At 34.5% G+C, this 27,217-nt stretch overlaps 1 protein-coding gene across 7 annotated transcripts in view; it reads left to right on the top strand.

Moving 5' to 3' along the window:
- The window catches only part of trio (trio Rho guanine nucleotide exchange factor), a 492,673-nt gene that overhangs the window by 49,058 nt on the left and 416,398 nt on the right, over positions 1–27,217 (top strand). For all 7 annotated transcript variants that reach the window (XM_088224402.1, XM_088224401.1, XM_088224400.1 and 4 more), the window contains 2 exons: positions 6,441–6,632; positions 6,954–7,144. In XM_088224402.1, the coding sequence (XP_088080528.1) occupies positions 6,441–6,632; positions 6,954–7,144 (383 nt within the window). The remainder of the gene's footprint in view (positions 1–6,440; positions 6,633–6,953; positions 7,145–27,217) is intronic.

Below are 27,217 nucleotides of genomic sequence, written 5' to 3'. Positions count from 1 at the left end.
CATATATTTGTACGAGTATACCCAGTACGCTAGAAGTTAAAGTTATCCCTTAAAAGACTTTGCTAAGAAATCCTCCTGTAATGTCGTGTTATATGAAGCAGTAGATGACAAATTTTAAAGTACAGGTATTTTTAAACAAAATAAAAAGAATACATGCATATTTCTGAAAAATCAAATTGGTTAAAAGTATGTCTCCATTAAAACGCGACAGGCTTGGCTTGACAATTGTGGCAATGTTCTATGTAAATTTTAACGGTAACAAACAAAGTTCAAAATTTAACCGAATCGTTACGTATTAGGGGCGCGCCCATTGCAAATAACCGTTTTCAAATCAAAAAATATTTTTATTTTTTATGCTACTAAGTACAAAAAAAAAATATTTACTCGACAGTATTTCATAGACCCACGTGAATTTAAAATTGTTAAAGAAAAAAAAGAGATATATCACTATCGGTCCGATGGCGGTTTTATTCGTAACCTCTGCGACTTTTCCCTTCTTTACTTTCCGCGCATCTTCTAGCGGCTATGGGCGCTATGGCCGACCTACAAGTATAATTATCAAGGGAAAATAAGCATTTATAATGGATGGTATTATAAGGTCGGGGGTGCAATTTCTATTTCTACCGTGGGGAGCCTGCCTTTTCCCTTACCACTAATTGAATTCTGTCAGCTATAACACGAAATGGATGAGCTATTCCGATCTCTAAGAATACTGCGTTTGATAAACTACTATCGAATAACAATACCTGGAATGCATTCATAATAAAGCGGTGGTGTGCGTGCACAGATAAATATAACTATTGGCACATTACAACAGAGACGGAGAACATTTTAGAGAAGGTATTATCAAATTCTAGGTATTTTGCAACGATTTGTTCGTGAAGGATCTAAAAATAAAAGAGACAATATTTGAAATGATAACACCGTCTTTACAGCATAAGAATTTAATTACATAACTTAAATGCATTTATTTTTTTAGCTTAATTTCAACCTGATAAAAGTATTTTTGGTAGAAAATGTACTAAATTACTGAAATGTTCGAAATTTTGCATGAATACGAATTAAAAAAATGGCGACGCGTGGAAATCGGAGTCTTGAAAAATGACATGGAATGCAAAGACGGAATGCTTACGTGGAAACTGCGTGATGGTTTGTTGTTGCTATATGATCAGGCGTTGCCTAGATGTAAGTGAAATAAATCAGTCAGATGAATCTCATCCGCATCAGTAAAGGTTTCAGCTCTTTAACTTAAAAAAAAGAAATATGGATGCTCAAACACATATAGGATGGTGAAAGTTACTCAATGCGTGAAGTAGCCACTTAAACCAACCAATTACAGGCTATAAATACCTAGACTTCTATATTCTCTTCTCTAAAATGTTCTCCATCCTTATTGTAATATGTTAATCTTAATAACTCCCTAGGGGGCAAAATCCCGCCCTTGTCTATATAACATTTAGACAAACGGTGACGGATATTACGTTGAATAGAACAGTACGCAATAAATCAAATAAACGATGTAATAATTTTATTCGTATGCCTTAAAAGCATAAATGCGATTTTGTTGCAAGACAAATGTTTGACAATTCCCAACATAAAAAATAAATAGGCATAAATATAACCACAGCATAGCCCAGAAGAATCCTAAACCTTGTATTTATTTTTATATCATGCATTTATAAACTATGATTTATTTATTTTTAAGTATACTTTCGTTTTCATCTCTTATCAGGATTTTACATATTTTGAACTCATTGAGATTTAACGTAATTCGTTTTATTACTTTCTAGCCTTTTCCAATTATTTCAGAAGTTTTTTTTTTTTAAATAATTGGATTCCAGATTTGATTTGGTATTTGCCACTTCAATTTATTTTATAAGAGATAAATGATACGCGTAACCCATTTTATTGCGTAATGTGCGAATATTTAAAAATAATATGATTCAGTGGGGGTATTGATAAGAAATGAAGGGGGCGTAGGAAAATAATACTTCAGTAGCTTAATGTTTGTTTTCAAAACAATTATTTCAAGATATGGTAGTGTCTTTCATTCACAAAGTATTTTTATATAATACCAGCTTTTACCCGTGACCTCGCATGGTATTATGCAGAAGTTAGTTTTATTAATAAATATTTATTTAATAAATAGTGTTGAGTTGTGAATATGTAATATAAGATAAAAAGTTTTCAAAATAAAGGTTTAAATTTTAACTCACTAGCTTGTATATATTACTGTTATCATCATCATTCCCTTTCCGCACCTTAAGCTGCATAGGGCACTGCATTGGTACACAGATCGCAGTGTATCTTCATCATATTTGTTACATGCAGGTAAAATGATCAGTCTTACGCTTCAGATACCAGTCCAGGGACTATGAAATATTCTAGTAACCTTGTTTTTATTATTATAATTTTTTTTTTTTACAATATACTCGTACATGAGGTAAAACAGAGTATTAAAAAAAATAAAGGATGATTACATAGCAATGAAATTCATATTAACAGTAAAAACAGTAAACAAAAAAACCCACAAAGGCATGGCCTGTTTGTGGGTATACAAGAAATGTTTATGAATTTTTGCCTTTATAATAAATAGACAGTTATAATATTTTTGTGTATTATAGGAAAGCGACAAGAAAATATTCTGTAAAAGATTATAAGGTGTTTTCTTTTTTTTATAGTAAATTAATATTTCAAATCAACCAAGTCGGGAATCGGACCCGAGACCTCTTGTATGGTAGGCGAAGGCGCTGACCATTACACCACGGGGCCGACAAGAGTCGAGAGCAATTCGTGCTATATTTCCAGTATCAACTGCCATTATCAAATATGACAGAATCCGAACAACGCCTGTCTCTGTTGAGTGAAATCGCCGGTTAGCGGATTCCATTTCCGGGAACAATTTATTATGAATATATTCAACAAGTCTCCGTGCCACAAGTTTTTCTAATACTCTAACTTACTCAACGTATTTTAAAATTCTTTATTTATTCAACAATGTTTGAGTATGTCCAAATGCTTGCAGACTGGCTGGATTTCCTCCCTAGGGAGCTATTCATATTCAAACTTATTGCAACAGAGAGGGAAAACATTTTTGAGAAGGGAATATGGAAGTCTAGGTATTTACAGGGCTGATGACCTGTCATTGGCTGGTTTAAGTGACCACTTTACACACTGTGTAACATTTACCATTCTGCCCATGTTTATTTATTTATTTAACTTTTTGTACATAATGGTATTTGTACATTGGCGGGCTTATTGCCAAATGGCAATTTCTTCCAACCAACCAATAAAATAAAAGTTTTATTTTTAAAATTCAAGTTACAGAACATATTTAATAGAAAAAAAAGATTAAAAATTTAAAAATATATAAAAAAAGAAATAAACGTATTTGTTTATAAATTACCTTAAATCGAAACTTACTCAATGGGAAAAAGGAAAAAAGAGGAAAGAGGAAAAATGAAAGGAGGAGAGATTAAGGAAGAGAAAGGAGATGTTTCTTCAGACGTGATTTAAACAGAGATAATGTAGTAACATCTTTGATGGTGGATGGGAGATGATTCCACAGTCGAGCCGCATGGACACTATATGAGTTAGAGAAGAAAGAGGAATTGTGGATGGGTATTAAGAGAGTGCCTTGAGAATTAGAACGAAGAGGTAAACCATGAACTGATAAGCGTTTAAACATCCACATTTCCTCAACTCTTCCATCTGTTGACTTTTGTGAAGTAAATAAAATTTTCCAATTTTTATACTTCTTCTTTTACCAGGTAGTTAATTCAACAATGTTTAAGTATGTCCAAATGCTTGCAGACTGACTGGATTTCCTACCTATGGAGGTATTCATATTTAAAAGTATTGCAACAGAGAGGGAAAATCATTTTTGACAAGAAAATATTGTCAGTCTGCAAGCATTTGGACATACTCAAACATTGTTGAATTAACTACCTGGTAAAAGAGGAAGTATAAACATTTAAAAATTGTTTTCAGGCGTTGCCTAGTAGGTGATTTGGTTCAGCCGGATGAATCTCATCCGCATAATAAAGGTTTCAGCTCCTTTACTTCACAAAAGTCAACAGATGGATGAGTTGGGGAAATGTTGATGTTCAAACATGGGCAGAATGTTGAATGTTACACAGTGTGTAAAGTGGCGACTTAAACCAGCCAATGACAGGTCATAAGCCCTGTAAATGCCTGGATTTCAATATTCCCTTCTCAATAATGTTTTCCCTCTCTCTTGCAATAAGTTTTAATTCTTTATTAATATTAACGTCCCTTTTGCACAGTTGAAGTAGGTTTAGATGCCATGTCCAGACAAAAAATTATAAGCTGTGTTCTCAAATACCCGGAAATTAAATGTCATTGTGTACGTTCCCCGTGTCGCTTGGGGTTGTAGGGAAGTATTTTGCCCAATGTACAAACATTATATAACTTACTTTATTGTTTTCTTCAACAAAAGTACTTATCACTAGGTTCACTGAATAGGGAATTCTAATATCTGTGGTTAGGTTAGATACCTATTGAATATCTTTTATTATATTACCTATTTTAAATGTGTGTATTGTTTGAGTCACATGTCTTAACAGAATACTGTGTCAGGTTTATTAAGACAAATGATTTATTTTATTTTTAATAACAAAAATATATACACCATTTTCCCAAGTCATTGATCAAAAAACTTTCTTTTCAATCAATATGTCCAAATGTTTGTAGACAAGTTGGTTTTCCTCCCTTGGGAGTTATTTTGTTGTAATTTTTTTGCAACAGAGAGAGGAAACATTTTTGAGAAGGTGATATAGAATATTTTGTCGGCCTCGTGGTGTAATGGTCAGCGCGTTAGCCTGCCCTGCAAGAGGTCTCAGATTCGATTCCCGACATGGTTGATGCGAAATATTTATTTAAAGGGGTGTTTACACACTAGAATATTTCAGTTTCAGAATAGTTCCTGGACTGGTACTTGAAGCGTAAGACTGATCATCTTATCTTTCGTGTAACATAAATGATCAAGATACGCTGCGATTGGCGTACTAATTCAGTGCCCTATGCACCATTTGGTGTGGAAAGGAAATGATGATGATATGTAAGTCTAGGCGTTTACAGGACTTATGGCCTGTCATTGGCCGGTTTGAGTGGCCACTTTCATAGCATTAATTTTTCCACTAAGAATTTTTTCCTAGGAAGTGATATTTTCCTGGATGAAAAGTACTTTGTGCTACTTATCAGCTCTTCGGCTATCTCTATGCGAAAAATCACGACAATCGGTCGCTTCATTGCGACGTGAAAGAATAATGAATTTTTCCATCAATATTTATCCCGAGCGGGTTGATTTTTTCGGGATGAAAACTTGTTTGTAACACATGACAGCTCTCCGGCCACCCTTATCCAAAATCTGATCTGTTGCTCCGTTGTGACGTGAAAGAAACGCAAATCAACAGACAATGACATTTTCGTGTTTGTTATATTATTATGAATTATCGTCATTTTAAATTTATTTTATATAGTTAGATTATGTGAAATACCCAGACTTCCATATTCTCTTATCAAAGTCTTCCAATCTATATTCATATACATAATTTGCAGTGTGTATCCATGAACATAGTCAATACTATCCGTGCACTTAGTAAATCACTTTCTGCATGCATTTGAAATGCAGTTGGATTTCAGCTGGGTGAATCTTTTATCCATGTTGAGGTACATAACCTCTGGCGAAACAGACTTGCTCAACAATATTTCCCGTTGAGCCAACGACATAATTGTGCTTTTGCCGTTATTTATTTGTTCTCCCTTTTGATATTAATAACATTTACCGTTTTGCCTATGTTTGAACATAAATATTGCTTCAATTTTTCCATTTGTTTGTTTTAGTGAAGTTAAAGAGCCGAAACCTTTATTGTTGTGAAGAGACTCATCTGATCGAATCGAATTATTTTACATACTAGACAACGCTTATTTTCCAGTTTTTAAACTTCTTGGACCAGTTGGGTTTGTTACAATTGTTTGTAACATTCACCATTTTACCTATGTTTGAACATCCTATTTCTTCAATTCGTCTTTTTTTTTAAAAAAGAGATGTTTGCGTTCTTATGTTACCCAAGCATTTCAATTTTGGGGGCCGTTTTCAACGAGTTGTAAATAACTCACTATTAGAAAATCGGAACCAAGTTGTGGTAGAGCGGTGTGCGCTCTGACCTCTGATCCGTGAGTCCGCGACACTAGCCACGAAACTGCAACCCGGTTCAAATAGTTCTGTCTGTTGATTTTAGTGAAGTTAATGAGGCGAAACCTTGTTCCCTTCTCTAAAGTGTTCTCTATCCCTATTGTAATTTGTTAATCTTAATGACTCTCTAGCGGGTGATACCAGTCTTTTGTCTAGAAACCTTTGTACTCGTACAAACTCAAAATATTGTAATATTGATTTAGTTTATTTCTTATTGTTCTAGAACACTTACACGAATGCAGAGAAGTTGTTGGCTGCAGCCGAGGAGTTAGCCCAGACTGGGGAATGTGACGCTGAAGGAGTTTACTCCGTAGCGCGAGAGTTGGAAGCTCACGTGTCAGCCTTCGCTTCCCGAGTGGACCAGAGAAGGCAACGCCTTGACCTGGCCGTGCTTTTCTACACCCACGAAAAAGAGGTTTGTCCTAACGATGAACATGCATGACACACATAACCTATGTCCGCTACCTTGTTGGAGGATTCAATTTCAATAAATAGCCTGCAGACTTATGTTGTTCTCAGCTGGGTAACGTTATGTTGAGGATACCTGCCGAGGACATAGTTCATGTTTGTACTCGCACAAAAGTTGACAACTAATAGGAAGCTAGGAGACCGTTCTTCTTACACAATACGATTCAACTAGGGAGCGGATAAGAAATATGTGGACATTTTGTGGCATTTTGTTGTAAATGATGTTGTTATTATGAAATTATAGTACGTGTATTTGATTTGTTATCAGCTCAGTACGTGGGTAGAGTCTCTTCGTCCGGAGTTAGGCAGCGACTTGAACGGCGAGGAAGGTGGTTGCTTGGGTGAAGGCCTGGACGGGGTGGAGCGTCTCTTGGAGCAGTGTGCCCAGCACAGAGATTCCAGTCTTGATGCTTGCGCTACAGCAATTGCCCATGGAGAGGCTCTGCTTCAGGACCTTAGGTAAGTCATTTTACGATTTTAATTGAAGACGTAGAAACTGATGCTAGGCTAAAAGGGAACTCGCCGTAACGATTAGTGTTACGTAATGGGTAATGGTAATCTAATAAATCGACAATAGACTATATTAAAACAGAACAATATGATTACATCCTTAATCAGTTGTTCCGTTGTGAAATAATCAGGCACGGAAAAAAATTAGTTTGAAATAATTAGCACTATTTCAACACCATGGTTAGCAAAATAAATAAAAATATCAAAAAAGCGGCTTTCGTCGATTGTAGGTACTTACTGCCGCACATGTGGCTAACAGACTGCTTGCGAATTCCCGGAAGATAGTAGATGCCCACGTGTAATTAGCAAGAGGGGGAATGATGCCTATTGTTCCAATGACCTGGTGTCCATTTTGGTCCGTATTGTTTCATTTTATGATGGGTTCGCAATATTCCCGCTTAATTTATTATGAATGATTATTGATTATTATTCATCGGGATACGCATCACTACTAATGTTCAATGTTATAGTGTTTTTAGCTTTGTAATGCAACGTCTTTATTTAAATATTTTTAACAACTAGTTATTCCCTAACTAATAAATATTACAAACAAAAATAATTATAATAAAATAAATAAAACAACTGTGTTTTTAACCACTAATTTTTATTTTTCACCGACCAGTTTCAAAGCAAACAAGCTTCTTCGTCAAGGTTTACGTAACTAATGAATTGATTCCTTTTTTTATTTCTATCATGTTCACTAAATACTACACGTGGACCCAATAAATCAAGTCGTTTTTTCCTTACACGAGTGGTAATTTGATATCATTATTTTCGAAGTAAGATAGGAGAGGACTAAAAGAAATATTGTTTATTTGGTCATTAATTATTGTTTTCTTATTATGAATAGTATTTTATTTATTTTGACGCTTTCTGATAGCACTAGCTTTATATATTTTGTTTTCGTTTTTAATGAAAAGCATCGCCATTTTACGAAACCATGCGATAGACGCAGCATCCCTTACATCTTTCACCAACTTATTAAATGTATTTAGTATTGAATTGTTTAACCACTTGACAATTTTTACCAGCATCAAGGTTTCGTCGTGACCGACATTGTCATATCGACCGATAAAAAGTATTTTTTAAAAATAAATGCTGCCGTGAAAAAACCGGCAATTATTTGTCAATCAAGATGTTTTTAGAAATCGTGCGTAACGTACCATATAATTTGTTGTCTTGCAAATAGATGGCATCAGATTGTTTCTTAGTTAAGCGTAAGGAGGTTCAGCTTTTTCTATTTGCTATCCTTTAATAAAAAGGTCCACCTTATCGTCTAGTTATTTAAAAGAGTAAATTGTCTGAATCACTTGGCGTGGCTGTATCAAACGAGTCAAATTTACCTTCACAATAATTTAAATAACATTTATCTCATCGTGATCGTAGAACGACGGATGTGCAATGAATGCGACATTGACTTTCTTTTATATTTGATCTTGAAAAGGTTGTATAACAGCCTTATATTGTAGGTTTGAAAAACTTAAATATATACAACTAACATAAAATCAAATTATATATTATACAAGTTGTTACATCAAGTGTCAATTTTTTTAAACCGCTCTAAAGTAAATTGGAAAAAAATCACATGCGTCGTTCTTCTACGATCATAGCGATCTTAACATTCAATTATTTAATTGGAATGTGTTGAAATAGAAAAGCGTTATTAAACCATTGAATTTCACAATTAAATATGTGTATTTGTTAGCCCATTTGCTTCTCTACTTGGCGTCTCGGATTCGATTCAGGACAAAGTTGACGAATATATTTTTTAAAGGTTTTTCACTCACTGCAACATTAGATCGCAAGAATAGTAATCTTGCCTTTATGTAACCAAAGTGTTTGAAACCTTTGTATTTTATTTATTTTTTTTTATATTTGAAAAAATAAATTAAATGTAGATATTTAAAAAAATAATAATTGAGATGTTTAGGCATGACATGTCATAATTGCCTAAATGGTTTAAGTGATCTTTGACACGCTATTTAAAAATCACCATCCTGCTTATGTTTAAACATCGGTCTTTCTTCAATTCTTCCATCCGTCGATTTTTATGTAGCGAAGAGATGAAACCTTCACTAGTGAGATTATATCGAATTATTTCACCTATTATCCTGAAAAACGTATATAGATAGACAGGTATCTCAAAAGAGACTTAGAAATTATTAAGGAATAATGAAGCGTACACTTAGCTAGTTCACATTGTCTGTTTGCGTATTACATATATTTTCTGGAATTATATGCCTTTGGCGCTGGGATACGACTTTGGCCCATTTTACACGATCGTTTAAATTCACTCAGTTCGATGAAATTATATAGGGTGGATTTATTTTTATTGTATTATAATAAATTGTTTTTATTATTTAATGGAAGGTTAACTACTGTCACTAACCAATACAGACAGCATGAGGCCGACATCTACTCGATTTCTAAGCCACTAAAAAAATTATAATAATATTATAAATATTAATCCACCCTAATTTTACCGTGACGTGCGAATTTCGATGCGTATGAAATCGGCCATTTTGTATTTACCAATAAATATAAGTAATTTCACTTTAAATACGTAATTCCTCAAATAAAACCCCAAAACGGATCAAATTCCGTAGTAAATTTCTATAACACGGCACAGCTTCAATTTCCTTTCCAATTTACTAATTTGTTCCGGTTTACTAGTTACTATTGAATGAGAAACTGTTTTTTTTTCTGGGCATGATTATCTATTCCTAGTATTATTAGGCGCACTAAACACCATATTCCCCTGAGAAAAATTACGACTCTCCTTTAACTTGGCAGATCTTATTTTATCTTGGCAGAACGAAAACTTTTTTTTTACATGAAAAAGTATGGAAAAAGAAAAAAAAAATTCTGGCATTGCCTAGTATATAGGTTTAATAATTCAATTAGCTGAATCTCACCCGCATACATAAAGGTTTCAGCTCTTTAACTTCACAAACATCAACATATGAAAGAATAAAAGGAATTTTGTAGATGTTCAAATATTTGCAGAATGGTGAATGTGGCCACTTAAACCAGCCAATGACAGGTCATAAGCGTTTTAGATGCCTAGACTTACATATTTATTTGACACTTTATATACATAAACAATAAATATACATATAAGGGCGGGTATATTGCCTTAAGGCAATTTCTTCCTACGTACCCAAACCGTTCAGTTTGAGAAAATTATAAATACAAGGACATATTGAATCTTACAATTTTATACAAAAATTAAAAGCAAAGATTAACAAAAATAAATATATGTATAAAAAAAATAACACTTTACTAGATACTAGGTAGATTATTCCACAATCGAGCGGCTACTACTGTGAAAGAGGAGGCAAAAAAATTAGAGCGATGACAGGGTATTAAAAGGGTTCTCTCGTTACTAGAACGAAGAGATAGTCCGTGTTGTGAAAGAGGTTGGATGAGCTCTCTCAGATAAACAGACGAAGTGGGATTATTTAAAATATTGTAAAGAAGTGATAGAATGTGAATGTTTCTTCTATGCCTGATACTGAGCCAGTGTAGTAATACATAATACCTTATCTAAAATTTTCTTTATCTCTGTTGTAATATGTTAATATTAACAGCTCCCCAGGGAGTTGAATACAGTCCTTGTCTACAAAAATTCGGACAAACTTAAAATATTATTTATATGTATTTGTTATTTATTTATAACAAAAATACCGCCTATATAACGCTTGCGTAGCACCTGTTCTCCTCTACGGATGCGAATTGTGGCCCCTCCCTAGGGCCCAAAACACCAACATTCTTAGTTTTGAGAATAGGTGTCTCAGAAGAATCTCAAATGTGCGGTGGGAATGAAGTAATAAGAGAACGGACGCAGCAAACTCCGGTGACGACTGTCTTCAAGCGAAGGCGATACGGTCGGCTAGGCCATATACTGCGGATGCCTCCGGAGAGACTTAACCACGCTTGCCTACTTTACAAGGCATCAGGTTCTCGACGTCCTGGACGTCCACCGCTGACTGTTCGTCGGCAGTTTATGTCGGAACTTCGGCACGAGAACCTGACTTGGGAGGACGTGAAGGAGTTGGCAGCCGATAGAGATGCATGGAGGCTCTTTGTAGATACCATATACCCCAACTAGGGAGCAAACATGTAATGATGATTGATATTACAAAAAATATAATAACGTATCCCTAACTATATGAGGCCAATGGCCTATTTGTTCTGACTTTTAATGAATTAAAAAAAAAAATCCATATCATGTACATGTAAATTGTGTACTTTGTATGGTTAGAGTTTACAGTGTTAATTATATCAAATTGCAAGAAGATTTTATATCAGACTTCTATTTGCGAAAATCTTCAATGATTGAAGTGGAATATTTTGTAACGCTTATAATAAATTGATGGGAGTTTTATTATAAATTAACAATAATTAAGTAGGTGTTTATTTTCAAACAATGCGTGCAACAAAATTATTTTCCTTTTAATTCGCCGTGAGAATGTTGTATTAATATATGTAAGATTATTTTGCAGTACAATGGTGTGGAAGGAATATTAATAATTTGCTCAATTTAATCATATTTAAAATGAATGTTACACCTCTTCATAGCTGGGTCGCAATTACAAATGCTATCTTCATCGGTATATATCGAGACGGTATCAAGTATGTACTATCTATATGTACACAATTTAAAGTTTCTTCGTCGGTAACCTGTAAAAAATTGTAAACTCATTAGTAATCGACCGAAACAAGATTTTCAGTCAAAACCGAAACTAAATTTCAGCTTCTGCTCTAGTTTCGGCCGATACCTTCACTTTAAAACGCTTAAAAGTATGCGTCTTTTATTGTTAAACCTTACGTGTTCATATAAATAAGTGTTCTTTTTAATTAATTTTTATACAGAATGAAATAAAAGTCATGAATTTAATTACCAAATTAGTTTAATTTTAGCGCTTTTTGGTTCGTTGTTATTTCAGAGTAATAATTCGCCTGAGAAGCTCTTTAGATTATTACAAAGAACAAAAGCGTACCAAAATGTTGGTTTAATTTTTAGTTTCACAACACACGTGTATCAGACTTCTCGCAGCAATTCTCGACCTGAGTACACTTACCTATGGCCCGTTGTATTGATGTAAACTGTAGCTAACTTCGTGGTTGATAATCATATGATGGTTTTTGTCCGTATGGGTGACTATTAGCCAGTGGCGTATTGTTACTCTAAGGTTGTTATGTTATAAATATAATATATGTAACAGTTCTTCATTATACGCTGTAAGAACTTTAACTTACTGACTGAAAGAATTACAAAAATTGAAACATAAAAAATCTCAGAACTACTAACTATGGTTAAGAAATCATAAAATCGGAGTCACGAGCCACAAGATGTATCCGAATACAGCCGGGCGTAATCCGACACATCCTGACCGCAGGTTTCCGAAATGTACCGAAGCTTCAGCCAATTTTCCACCGAAACTAGCCGAAACCGATACCGGAACGTCGGTCGGTCACTAATACTTATATTTTTCAAACAGCAAACTTAACTTTACCTTGTAGATAAAATTGAAGATACGCTTAAATGTTTACTTCTCGTTGTAATACGGGCCTTGGGTCATAAAAGCATGGATCCCGTTATTATTATCAAGTAATTTAGAAAAATGTAAAATATATAGAATAATCAAATTAAAACACATTGTCGAAAGTATTTGTTATTATTTTCATCAATAATTATTTATTGTAATATCCTTTTCGTGGTACTGCATTGATAACAAAATAAGTTAAAATTTATCATTTGAAATACGCGTGCTCTTCGATTTTGGAATTTTTTTTTAGGTTAGTAGTACCTTCACTGACATCTGTGACAAATTTCATGTCAATATCTGCATTTGTCCAATAGTTACGCACGTGTTTTGTGAACCACAAAAAGTTAATTAAGCGATTTTTACAATGTCTGATTTGGTTGAGCAAAGAAATTGCATTGAATTTTGTTTGCGGAGTGAAATTTCTGCTGCAGAAACGTTGAGAATGTTGCAGAACGCCTTCAGTGAGCAGATTATGTCACAAAAAAATATTTACAAGTGATATAAACAATTCGAAGAAGGCAGAGAAAGCGATGAAGACAAAAATCGCCCTGGCTGACCATCAACATCAACTGATGAACAACACATCAAGGAAATCAAAGATTTGGTGCTCAAATATCGTGGAAAAAAAAGAGTCGCGTTGAAGTCTTTGAAACAATGCTTTCCGACTATCAGGATAAGATGACATACATGATAACTGGAGATGAGAATTGGATTTTTTCATACGACCCGAAAACAACCGACCAATCAAGCGAATATCGTCGTGTCATCAATAGGTGAGTCAAGACCGAAAAGAACGCGCCAAAGTCTCTCAATAATCAAGAACGTGAACAGTTTTCTTCGATTATTGTGATGTGGTGCATTATGAATTCCTTCCTCCGGGCCAAACTCTTGACAAAGAATGTTATTTGAGAGTTATGCAACGTTTACGTGAAGGTATTCGGAAAAAGAGTCCAGAACTTTGGGCAGACAATTCTTGGTTTTAGCACCGCGATAATGCACCATCTCACACTGCATTGGTGCTTCGAGACCATTTTGCCAAAAATTCTACTCATATCGTTCCACAACCATCGTATTTGCCTGACTTCTGTCTACTTCTTAAACTTAAGAGACCGCTTCGGGGACCGTTTTGACACGATTGGAGAGATAAAAACTGAATCACCGCGCGCTTTAAAAGCTATTCCGAAAATCTGCTTTAACGATTGTTTCGGGGGTTGGAAAATACGTTGGCATAAGTGTATTGTATCGAGAGGAGATTACTATGAAGGCGGTGAAATATATTAAGAAGAATAAATAAAGATTTTAAAAGTTATAAAAAATTTCACCTTATTTTTTTATCACTGTTATATACATTCATCGGAAATGTTTTGTATGTTATAAAAGCTTTCTCACTTTTTCAATCCAGTCAGTCAGCTGGATGCGCCATTAAATAATGAGGTGGTTGGAATTTTGCAATTGCGTTAATACCCGCTCATTGTGTTTCTGCAATCACTCCTTTTTAATAAACAATACCGGGGTAGCTGATGATACTGCAGAATATTATGTTCACCATAAATAAGCAGTAAGCGCAGAACAGACGTCTGCTATTGTTTAGTTTGGAAGAGAGTTAATATGTAATAACATCTTGTCTTCTGAAATAGGAGTCAATCGATAACACTGACGCAGATTACCAAATATTCAATATATTCAAATCAATACGTGTATCACGAATTAATGATTCATTTGTTTGTCTTGGCGTTATAAGATTTTGTTTGCAGAACGCCCGGGCTTGAGCAAAATCACGTTTTAATTATACCTGCATAATATAGGCTGCGGGTTCAAGGCGCAACATCATAACTTTTAAAGGAAGTTAAAGTTATGCTATTAATATCAATACAATTTAATTTCTGATAACACATATTGCAGGTTATATTTACAAATGAATTCTGAATTGGTTTCTGGTCTGCGTTACTGGGACTCTAAATTAATAAGTGTTAGAATCTTAGGGCAATCTATCATGTTATCATGGTAATCAAACTTTTAAATATAAAAATGGCGTCAGTCATGTTCCCGCAAGTTTGGAGAGTTGGAGCTTAGGTAAGTTTGTAGATTCATCTGGACCTGTATTATGAGTCAACCGTCTAAAATTGCAATACGATATAAATTTTGATTGTATAGATTCAATTCACTCACATTAACAGAGATATACATCCATCAGTTGCCTATCAATATGAGACTCGGAGTTCCAGTAACGATCTGATTTCTCGACAAATAGTTAGAACTTCCTTAGCACAGAGACAATACTCCTACATAGGACAAAAGCTTTATAATATAATGCCAGAGTCATGGAAATGTTGCAAGAACCACAAGCTAAAGAGGTTGCTGACTACTTTCCTTGGAGAAATTGGTCGCAGGGAGTCTGAGGGGTTAATGGCGGCTGTTAGATGGCCAACACATGTTTTAATTTAAATTGTTAATATATATTTTTAGTTTTTTGCTGATTTAATTTTTTTGCTGATTTAATTTTTAAGATCCTCATGACTTTTTAACTTGTTTTAACTATGTATTTATTTTTTAAAATTTTTATCACATCTTTTACTTTATTTTTTAATATGCTGTTTTTTTCTTTTCTTTCTTTAAATACGCTTTTTGCTATACAACATACATTCATTTTTTTATTATGACTTTAAATATGTTTCTTACTATGTATTCTGTTTTTATGTTTTTACTGCATTTATTACTTTGTTTTAATAATTTATTTTTTTTGCTACGTTTTGTTTACTACATTTTTTACTATGTTTTTACTACATTTTTACTATGTTTTTACTACAATTTTACTATGTTTTTACTACAATTTTACTATGTTTTTACTACAATTTTACTATGTTTTTACTACATTTTTTATCATGTTTTTACTCCATTTTTTACTTTGTTTTTCACTTTGTCCTGTATCTTTATAACTGTTTCTATAAATTGATTACTGTTTTTTATATTTTTTTGACTGTTTTAGAACGGGGTAAATAGCCCTAGTTAGACAGTCAAAGCAACTTTACATAAATTATAATTTTGTGTATGTAATATAATGATAATAAATAAATAAATAAAATTCGGTTAGTGTATTTTTTTGTATTGAGGGCTCCAAGCGGGAGATGAGAATTCTAATTGACTTCGAACATATGTAAAGTAAAGAATTCTAAGAGTGCGCGCATGATTGAATTATCTCCCTATACGGAAGAGTAAAGCGAAACCTAACATTTGGTATGATTTTTTCACAATTAAGTTGACATGTGCCTCTAACGTTAACTTTTTTTTATATTTTTTTTTTTATTTGAAAATTTATTTATAAACCCTTACGGATTATAACATTCATTTTACATAAAATAATATTTACATTTTTCATTTATACTCTGTTGTTCAAAATAATATTTTTTACATCTTTTGTAAAGTTTGTCTGAGTCTTTTGTTTAGTTTTGTCTGGTAGTTTATTGTATAATTTCAGTCCCTGGTTCATTAGTCTTGATTGTCCTTGTCTTGTTTTAGAAAGTTGTATATGGTATTTGTCTGATATTCTCGTATTATGTCCACGTTGACTACAATTTTTTACTAGTTTTAGTTCTTCGTCTACAATTACATTAGTGGCTAATTTATGGAAAGTGAGATACGTCAGTACTGAAAGCTCTAGCAGATATAATATCTTTGTTACTGATGTAACTAGGCATTTGTTTATCTGTCGTGAAATTGGCTAGACATTTTGGCATTAGGTATATTACTTTATCAGTATTAAATTTTTAGAATTTGGAAGTTTGGAATTTGTGAGTTAAATTCGCCCCAATTTTTTTTACAGAATTATAATTATTGCAATATCCTGACAGGTCATAAGCGGTTTTCCGCCGCTGTTGTCTGTACATTTTTACGTTTTTGATCAAATCCTAGACTGAAATCTGTTTCTGGAACAGTTTATCTCCGTAGATGTACAAAATTGGGTTCCACTAAATCTGAAATGTAATAAATGTGTATTATCGTAGAGTACCTGGAACTCGTGTCGTTTCTTCAAACACCTGATGGTTGCATAGCATTATTCCATATTGCGAACGTTTCCTGTGACATATCTAGCATAAAGTAGCCGGTACGTGTCCGAATCCGTCGAGAGATCCTTTCCTGATATTGTATCAATTAAGCTAGTGTCTGCGTCTTCGTGTTTCCTCTAGGGCAATCCCGAATGGGCGAAGTCGTCTTTAATTAGGAGTCGTGTTGCATTAATAATTAGTCTGATACATTATTTGAGAGACAGATAATCATATCTTCTTCTTCTTCTTTTCCATATCCGCTCCTAAGTGGAGCATGTGTACATCAACAGTTGCCTCCAAGAGACCCTATCGCCAGCCAGCACTCTCTCCTCCCACGTCAATCCCCTTAGTTCCGCCGAATAAAGTCGAAAGATCGTCATCGACGGCCGTCCAGGACGGCGTGAGCCCGCAGGTTTAAGGAACAGGCAACTTGGGTTTAGGTTCTCCTGAGGCATTCTCTGCACGTGTCTAAGCCAAGTCCACCGCCGCATCCTCAAGACGCTCGTTATAGGAGGCTGCTATGTCCGTTCTCGGACTACTTGTACCGTATCTTGTAATTATAGTCATCCTCTTCACCGACACATAATTACAGTAGGATTTCGCTTATCCCGCAGGTATCAAAACAGGTTGTCAGGTTACTCAAAATGTCACATCACTGGATGATTAATAAAAATATGTTTTAAAACTAACCATTCATCGATCCCAATAAAAACAACAACAAAAAATAATAAAACCATTTAACTTTTGTTATTATCATATCGGAGTATGTAATAAAAACTGTATTATTTTTGTGTTAATACTTTTTTCTGAAACCTTTCGAACACTTGAAAATTGCAGGAAGACACTCTATTTTTCTTCTGATCATCGTGCATGCATGATCAGCATGTCACGCCTTCGTTTCGTAAATTCGTTATTATCTCACTCAAACGCAACCAAAATACGAACTGACACTCTGTGACTCTTGTGTTTACTACTCAGCCCACTAAATAGAGATTGCGGGAACTAAATAGCTTAATTCTTTTTCTTTGATATACCCTTTCCCGCGTTCAAAATATAATTAAAGTAACACTACCGTTTAATTATGTTCTTGTATATTTGCCTTTTGATAAGATACTTAAGTTAAGTCTTTGATCTTCGCAAATTCGACCGCATAACCGAATATCGCACGCAACTACACTGGCTCAGTATCAGGAATAGAGGAAACATTCACATTCTATCACTTCTCCACAATATTTAAATAATCCCACTTCACCTGTTTATCTGAGAGAGCTCTTTCAACCTCTATCACAACACGGACTATCTCTTTGTTCTAGTGACGAGAGAACCCTTTTCATACCCTTTCATCCCTCTATTTTTCTTGCCTCCTCTTACTAGGGATGGAAAGACCGAGAAAGATATTGAAAGGAGGGTGAGTGCCGGGAACAGGCTGAACGGTGCACTGAAATCTACTTTGGCAAACAAATTTTTATCGCAGGAGGCTAAACTAGCAGTTCACAACGGAGTTCTAGTGCCAACTCCAATGTATGGGAGCGAAGTATGGAATTGGAAAAATGATGATGTAAGTAGGTTGAATCCTGTCGAAATGCGATCCCTCAGGCGAATGTGTGGTGAAACGATGTATGATAGGTGCACAAATGTCGAGATCCGTGAAGTGTGTTAGGCTGAGACATGTATTATTGACAGAATCAAGAAAGGGGTGCTGCGTTTGTTTGGACATGTAGAGCGAATGGACAGCGAAAGATTCACGATGTGCAAATGTTGATGGATGCAGAAAACGAGGAAGACCGAGAAAGACATGGCACGATCAAGTCCATCAAATAATTGAAGATGGACATGTCAAAAGTAGGAATAATCGGCGTGCGTGCATGAGAAGATGTATGAATGTAGAGGAAGCGAGGTCTGTATGCCAAGATAGAGTGATATGGCGTTCTAACTTCTCTGCCTACTCCTATGGGAAAACGGCGTGATGGTTTGTTGTTTGTCCATGTAGCTGTAATTTTTTCAACCTAAACGGTTTGGGGAGGCAGGAAGAAATCGCTTTAAGGCAACATACCCGCCCTTATATGTATATAAATTGTATATGTATATAAAGTGTAAAATAAATAAATAAATAACTTTTCAGCTTTCCAAAATACATTTTACGCTATCAATATATTTATTAGTCTATAATCCCACGTCAATAGGTTTTTATGGATAAAGATAGCGGATAGCAGGTAAAATTGTACGTAGGAACTAAATTAGTTTAAACTCCACATATTCATAATGAAGTTATAAAAATATTGTACATCATCTCTTGTACGATTTTCATTTATTTTCTAAAACTCAATTTTGCGCCAATCATTACAATCTAATTGCCTGTCGACATGACCTCTATGGCTTTACCGATATCTGTAACAACGTTCATTAAAAAGGCTTCTCAGTATCTTCCAATTCCCATAAGGAATTACGCTTCGGAAGTGGAACTTTTAATCAAGTTTCCTAGAATGTCTCGTGAATACGCATTCTCGTAATTAATAAATAATTATATCACTGCCGCTGCCGCCACAGTGTGATATTTTTGATATTCAATCCTGAGGGTATTGGCTTACGGCGCCCGTTTGGGTATACTATACATTCGATTATTAATTTATAAGATTGCTTCCTAGAATCCTGTTGAGTTTTACATCTTGTATTTCAAATACCCTGCTTTCCTCGATTTGAGAAGAAGTTACATAGTACGTGTTAGTTACATACTAGGTAAATTATCTGTACCGAAATAAGAAAATATCACTCTTTTTTATTTTAACAATTGTGAATGAATAAGTGTCCATGAAATAACTTCGCGTAAAATAATAAAAGGTTGTATCTACCTATTAGTAGCATAAAAAATATTATTTAATTTCTTCTTCTTGTGGTGCATTGTCAGGTCTTCCCGACGTTGGCGATCTCATGACGTGCTACTTTCATATTCCGCAGCCAGGACAGCTGATTATTGTATGCACTCGCCATAGTGATTCCTGAGAAAATATGACCAGAGTGGTTTACCTTTGCCTTCTCTGGTAGATTTTTCTGTCGGGGTTACCTTCTATTAGCTGTTTGGTTCTGGTTTGGAGGCGCCAGAAACTCGCCTTTCATCCTCTTGTTATCTGCTGTGATCACACCGTTATGAGTGTGTTCCCATTGCCCAGGGTTTGCAACTTAATAATAATAATAATTATGGATAACTTATATAGCGCCATTTTCGTAATATAATACCTCAAGGGCGCTTTACAAAGTAATTATATAAAGATATAAAATTAATTTTAACTTTTTAATTTAAGAAAAATAATGTACTTTGTCACCACATTTTCACCGCGTTTTCTGTTGTTTGCGGATGACTTAAAACTGTTTTTAAAGGTGACAACTTCTGACGATTTTCGTCTTCTCCAAGCGGATATATCTAATATATCTGAATGGGGAAGGCGAAACAAACTTGGGTTTAATGTTTCCAAGTGTTCGGTCACGTCCTTTACTAGGGCCCAAAAAACTCTTTTTTTTCGCTACAAAATGAATGACCAGAATCTGATACGAACATCGAATGTTAAGGATCTGGGCGTTAGATTTGTAAGCACTCTGACATTTCATGAACACATAGAGACAATCAGTGGTGATGCATTGAAGATGTTAGGATTTGTTCTGCGTACTGCCAGGGTTTTCGAAAATACCCGCGTACTGAGAACTCTTTACAACTCCTTGGTGCGAAGTAGACTCGAGAGTGGCTCGATGATTTGGGGGCCACATGAACTGAAGTACTCTCTTATGATAGAGAAAATCCAAAAGAAGTTTCTGAGATATCTCTACATGAGAGAGTGCGGGTATTATCCTTGGCTCTACCCGACCGAGTTTCTCCAGGGTATGCTTGGCTACAACAGTTTAGAGACTAGAAGGAATGTGTATTTGACCACACATTTTTATCGATTGTTGCGCGGTATGATCGATAATTCTGAAATTATGATGAGCATTGGTTTGTATGTTCCTGATAATTACCTAAGACAGCGTCAGCATAGATTGTTTCATATTCCGATATTCAGGACCAACCTGCCTATGGTTATGCCTGTTGGAAGAGCTACCGCTATGTTGAACAACATCGCTCTGGATATTGATCTGTTCCATGTATCCGAAGGGGTTTTCCGGAGCAGGATTCTTCGACTCCTTTGACATGAGTCTCTTTCGTGTATTTTTTTTCCTTTTTTATAATATGTACGTATTGAATATATTTTTGTAATGTATATGTTATATTTAAAATAAATAAATTGAATTGAAAAATATCTCACATGCTAAGAATTTATTCAAATGATTTAGGGAACAAGTGGGTTTTAAGTTTTTTCTGAAACATTCACTCTCACAGTTTCGGACCTCTGCTGGGAAGCTAACGAGTCGGACTAGTCGGTAGTGTTGCCGGTGGAATGCAACTGGGCGTTCGCAGCATTTTATAGAATCACACCCTCCAGCAGGATGTGACTCACTGCGACCCCACTGACAGTTCGAACCCAAAATTGTTTAAATTTATAATTTTGAATTCCCGCGAAAACGCTTCATTGCATTGGCCGCGCCCCTTATACGTCCGATTCGCATTTTTTTTTTTACGGTTTGTCATTCCAGTACGTACTTAGTATCAAGATACCGTTGTATATTATTTCATACGCATATTATGTATGCCTGGAAGAAAATATTATAAATGCTTTATAGTATAAATACCTTATACTCAACGATTATATAATTCACAAGTCAAAATCCTTCGTAAAAACCACGCGACAATAACGGCCTATACAAATAGTAAGAAAAAACAACGAACACTGTAGACGGAACTGAATCTTGACGTCACAAGTGGGCGCGTTTTCGTAAAGGCGTAGTTTTACCTTTTTTGTTTTTATTTAAGAAGGTAAAACATGAACAAAAAAATAAAAGTAAAAATAATGAATCCTACTAAACCGCAAAACCTGCTTGTCAGCGGGTTTCTTATTGTTCCTTTACAATGAAAAAGTTAAAGAAATTATATTAATTTAAAAAGTAATTTTACTATTATTAAGAACTAATAGCATACGTATACTTTACACAAAAATTATTTACAAAAATTTTAATAGATGACTGTTAACATAAATTAATAATCAATAAAAAGCCCCGTTTTATATTAGCCATTCAATTATTGCTTTATAAGAAAGTAGGCTGAATAATGTCAAAATGCGATCTTTTGGGCACATGTGTGGTAAAATTATGCACGATTTACAAATGTCGAGACACATACATACGAGTACATTATGTAAGGCTGAGATAAGCATTATCGACAAAATAAAGGAGTTCTGCGGCGCGTTGGTTTAGACATGCAGAGCGAATGGACAACGAAATAACGGCTGAAAAGATTCACAATACGAATGTTTATGGATGCAGAAATCTAGGCAGACCGAGAAAAACATGACATGACCAAATCCAACAAATAATTGACGACGTACATCTCATAAGTCGGAATGATGAATGTATGAATGAAAAGATGTATGAATGTTTAGTCAGCGCGGTATGTATGCAAATACAGAGTGATGTGGCGTTCTATCTATGATTTAGGAAATAAGTAGATAAATTTTTTTATTTTTTTATTTTTATATTAAGGCAATCCATCCTAAGAAGGAATAAATTTAAATTGAACATCGCAAAAACAAAATTTATGAATATTTAAAAATACTACCTACTCATTACTTATTAACTACTCATTACTCATTAAAACATAACTCCAAAGGTGCAACATTTCAATTGATGATGCTCGAAATTCCATGGATGATATAAATTATCTCGGAGTCTACTTGGATAGAATTTCAGTTTTTTATACACATTCCCACTACAAAAAATAACATTTATCGAAAGATTAAGAAATGCGATAGATATAACACGTATCTATAAAAAAATAATATTCTCACTTATTAATTACTGTTTATCGATGCTTTTTTATGTTATGAAAGAGAAATAAAAAAAAAAACATTTAAAAAATCAAAACCGATTAAGGCAATGAGGATAATACTCGAAACTAATAAAATTACCAATGAGGAGAAAAACAGAGTCTCAAGACTCATTTTTACAAGGGTTTGAAACTGTGCAGAAAGTTACATGAAAGAATCAAAAGAAATTAAAATCCTTGAAATATTATTTAAAATCAATTTTAAAAAAATATGTTTTTGATAAATGTTGATAGTTTGATATTAATGTTATGAACTAACTTAATAAAGCATACATAAAATAAATTTCCTCTCTGCCTACCCCTACGGCGCGACGGTTTGTTTGTTTGTTTGATAAATATTTCATATTGATCATTGCAAACTTGTCAATGAATGGGGATTTTTAATATTTTTCGGTGCCATACTTGTAACCATTATTCCACTTTGCAAAATGTCTAGACTCGTGAGCCGCGGGCCGCGGGCCGCCCCATCTGCTACTTGTAGAAACCTTCAAGTTGTATTTGAATGGCCTGGTCTGTGAATAGCCCTTCTACTCCTTTCAACCCTAGTTTCATTCAAACGCTTCTTTGACAGGGCCCCGCGTAACATCCTCTGTCAACCGGCTCTTCCGTTCGTTCACCCCCGCCCTTCCCTGCATTTAATTACGGTACTTTTCACTTATCCTGTTTTGTCTATCCTTACCGAATTATCGCGCAAACGATTTGATCCTCTTAAAATGCATGTTTCACTTTTGTGAAATGGTAAAATTAGAGTACGTTAATAATATGAAATTCTCGCAAAACGCTTTTTTCTAAACGAGATTTTGTACGTCGAACGCAAGTAGAGACATTTTGAGATTCACCACTCATTAAAAAAAACAGTGACATTTGATAAATGTAATTTCAAAATAATTTATAAAATCTAACATATATCAAGCTTTTTTCCGCTAAGTCGAGGTTTGTCCGAGTGAGACGAAGATGCTCAGGTGGTCAGGGTGTGTTACAAGGCTGGATGGAGAGAGGAATGCGTATATCAAGGGCAGTTTCGGGGTGACTCCAGTCGAAAGGGAAAGCGAGGGAATGCAGACTGAGATAATATGGCCATTTGATAAAACTTCATTAAGGCCGATGAAGTAGAGGTCGACCCAGTGCCACATGGTGGCGTGCTATAAAAAGAGAAATGAAGTAGGCTAGTTGGACGAAAAGGTACCAGGAGCAGGGGACTGTAGAGAGCCCGAATGAAATGGGATAAGGGAGAGAAAGAAGAAGATTTAAGAGTGATAAAGATATCTCATATATAAAGTTATCTCATATTTGCTAAAGAATTTTTTTTTATTGTTCTTTTCGTCTGTTGCGTTTTAACACAACTTAGTTTCAGGTACAGATATTTGAAAATTGAAAGGTATTCTTAAATAAATTGTAAAACGCAACATAATTAAAAAATAGTTGAAGCCCATATATACACGGTTTTTCAGGGCCATACCGCGAAACTTAAGAGGAACATTTTTCATGACGTACTTTTTAAAATATCCTTATGAATTTTTTTGGAAAACCGCATTTTATAATTCGAAAAAAATAAGATTGAGATTTAAAACATATTTGACCAACAAGGCTGTACGCACCGGACGCGGACTATGATGCGGCTGGGTAGGGGTTGATGGAAGGGATGCTAGTCCGAGACATTAAGGATTGACTCCATTTTCAAAATCAAACAAGCCATCATGTCGTTTTCCAGTAGGGGTAGGTAGAGAGGATAGAACGCCATAATCATTTTCAAATGTATTTATTTTTTCCAATAAAAAGTGAGTTTTTAACAATGTTTACCGCGAGGAATGTTCTTCTAAAATTTTGCTGCGTGTATTTACAACATATGCAGTGATAGAGCACATCATTTTAGTTTTCCGTTTCTTATAGCGCTGAAACTTAATGTTTTTGCATTACAATCCGGATAAATCAAATACTTCTTAATTTTTAAATTAATTCAATAAGTAAATGTCAGTTTATTTACTAAACAAGTTATGCATTTTTTTTTGATCTTATCCATCTTAGAAAGTCTTTTGTGAAGGCTGTACCAGTTGTAGTTAGGTTGACGTTGATTTTTTACAATTCTGTTCAGATAACATGCGTTGTTCTGTTGTGTTCGTTGTAATCTCATATCCAGCGTCACATTTTCTGTCAAGTTGATCTGTATCTAGTAGCTACGTATGTAAGTAACTGTCTATTTCCTCTTTGTAAATGTTTCGTAACAAATGCTTTACAATACAGAATACATTTTTTTTGTCTAAGTAATCAACTGTAATAAAAAAAGTTTTATAATTATATTTAACAAACTAGCTTTTACCCGCGGCTTCGTTCACGTGGTTTTAGGGAGAAATTAATTGTGTAATTAATTAGTTTAGTCGTTTTGCAACAACAATTTTGGTGACAAAATAATATTTTTTTCGGGACAGAAAGTAGCTTGTATCGATTGCCGGCCCTCCAACTATCACCATGAAAAAAATACGCCGATCCGTTAGTCTATGGCGACGTAGCATCGTTGTTATGTGAACAAATCTAAAATACTACTCCACAAGCAAATTAGACTAACCGTAGATAAAACAAGTCAATAATAGAAATTTAAAGAATTTATTTCAAATGAATTATTTTTGACTGCTCAAATTTAAAAAAATGTTGCTATTGTTGACATTTTTTTTTTCATTGTACTTTTTTTGATTCGGGATAAAAATTAATATACCATTTTACTTCTTACCTCTCCGGCTATCCCTATGCAAATAATTATGTCAATCGATCGCTCCGTTGAGACGTGAAGGAAACACAAACATAGACATGCACTGAGCCCTCAAAAACGATGACACTTAACTCATGCCCAAACACTCAGTTATGCCCAACGCGTACTTAGTCGTTCTTCGACCGCCAGCCAGGAGTACCGTTCAGAATCAAAACCAAAATGCCTGCTTGTGTCATGTCAGCGTGTAAAAACCTTTCGGATAAACATTGTGAAAATATTTTTTTTCTTTTCTTTAGTAAATATTTGTTCATGATTGATTATAAATGCTTAAAACAATAATAATTAAATAATAAATATTACATTTTAAATACGTCAAATTACGCCTCGCGGCGCAATTGCGAAGCTCCTCTTAGTTACAGGAGTGCACTGATAAGAATACATTTTGAAAATATAATTAGCATGAGTTAATTTTATTTTTGCATTCCCCATAATCCAGTAAAAATAAATAAATACATCTTAAAATGAAGCTTTAACATAAATTGGAAAAAATACCTACAAAGACTTCAGCGTCTGAGCGTGGGCCATTCTTTTTTTAATTATTGAAAAGTTTATAACATATAAATATGGTATGACATGAAAAAAAAAGAAGAGAAAGAAAAATAAATTCAAACCAAATTAACATATGCTGATATTACGAAAACATGATTTATTTGCAGTATGCATTTAAAAAAAAAAAAAGAATGTGTCTATCTGTTCCTTCCATGCTAATCCAAGACCTCATACCTACTTTAAACTGTATCAGTGATTTAATGTTTTGTAGTTCCTTAGTAAGAAGATTGAAGGATCTTGGACCGACATGTAAGGAGTAAGGAGCGTCTTTTTGTGAACTTAGTTCTGCATCCTGGAACTGACAGTACACTATCGGATCTATTACTAATACGATTTTAATTATTACTTAACAATACCCTATTCAAGTAAACATATTTCAGACACTAAAATAAATTTCATTTTCTAAAACTAAGGAGTCCACTCTCATATAATTTATCACTAGGAAATAATGTATGATCTTTGTAAATTATTTTAATTATATTTTTCTGTGCAATTTCTATTAAGCGACTATGCGCGTCCAAGACTCCTCCCCACCCCTTTATGCCATATGTTATTGATGATTGAATTAAACTATGAAATATTGTAGTGTAAAGGCACCTTTTTGATCAAATATTTCATGTCAACCATGTCGGGAATCGCACCGGAGACCTCTTGCATTGTCGGCAAACGAACTGATCATTACTCCACAAAGCGGACAAATAAATCACATCACATCATATAAATATTTACAACCAAATAATGGAAAAAAACTAGGTTTCGGTGTATTTAGATTCGTCGTGTGTTATGTACCGACCTTTCTTATTTTGTTGACTAATTTCATGACTCGGTTGACGTACCCACCCACATGTTCTACTTGGGCACAAATGAACTCGGTTATGCAGAAAGCAGTTAGTCCACAATTTAAAAAAAAATAGATGTTAGTGTCATATTTTTTTTAGACCACAACAGGCCAGAAGGCACAATTTCAATGAATTGCATCACAGAACACCCAGGCTTGAGAAAAATCACATTTAATTTATGTGTTCTCACCGGGAATCGAACCCGGAACCTTCCGTGTGTAAGTCGAGCGTCTTGCGCTATCGGGTGCCGTGCGGTCAATTCTATGTTCTAGCCAGGCCGCTTTCATACAAACCACTGCACTGTAATAAT

The sequence above is a fragment of the Micrasema longulum genome, unplaced genomic scaffold (genome assembly GCF_059751315.1).
Source record: "Micrasema longulum isolate JH-2025_06_02 unplaced genomic scaffold, ASM5975131v1 h1tg000281l, whole genome shotgun sequence".
Classification (NCBI taxonomy): Eukaryota; Metazoa; Arthropoda; class Insecta; order Trichoptera; family Brachycentridae; genus Micrasema; species Micrasema longulum.
This window is presented reverse-complemented; position numbering and strand designations above follow the sequence as displayed.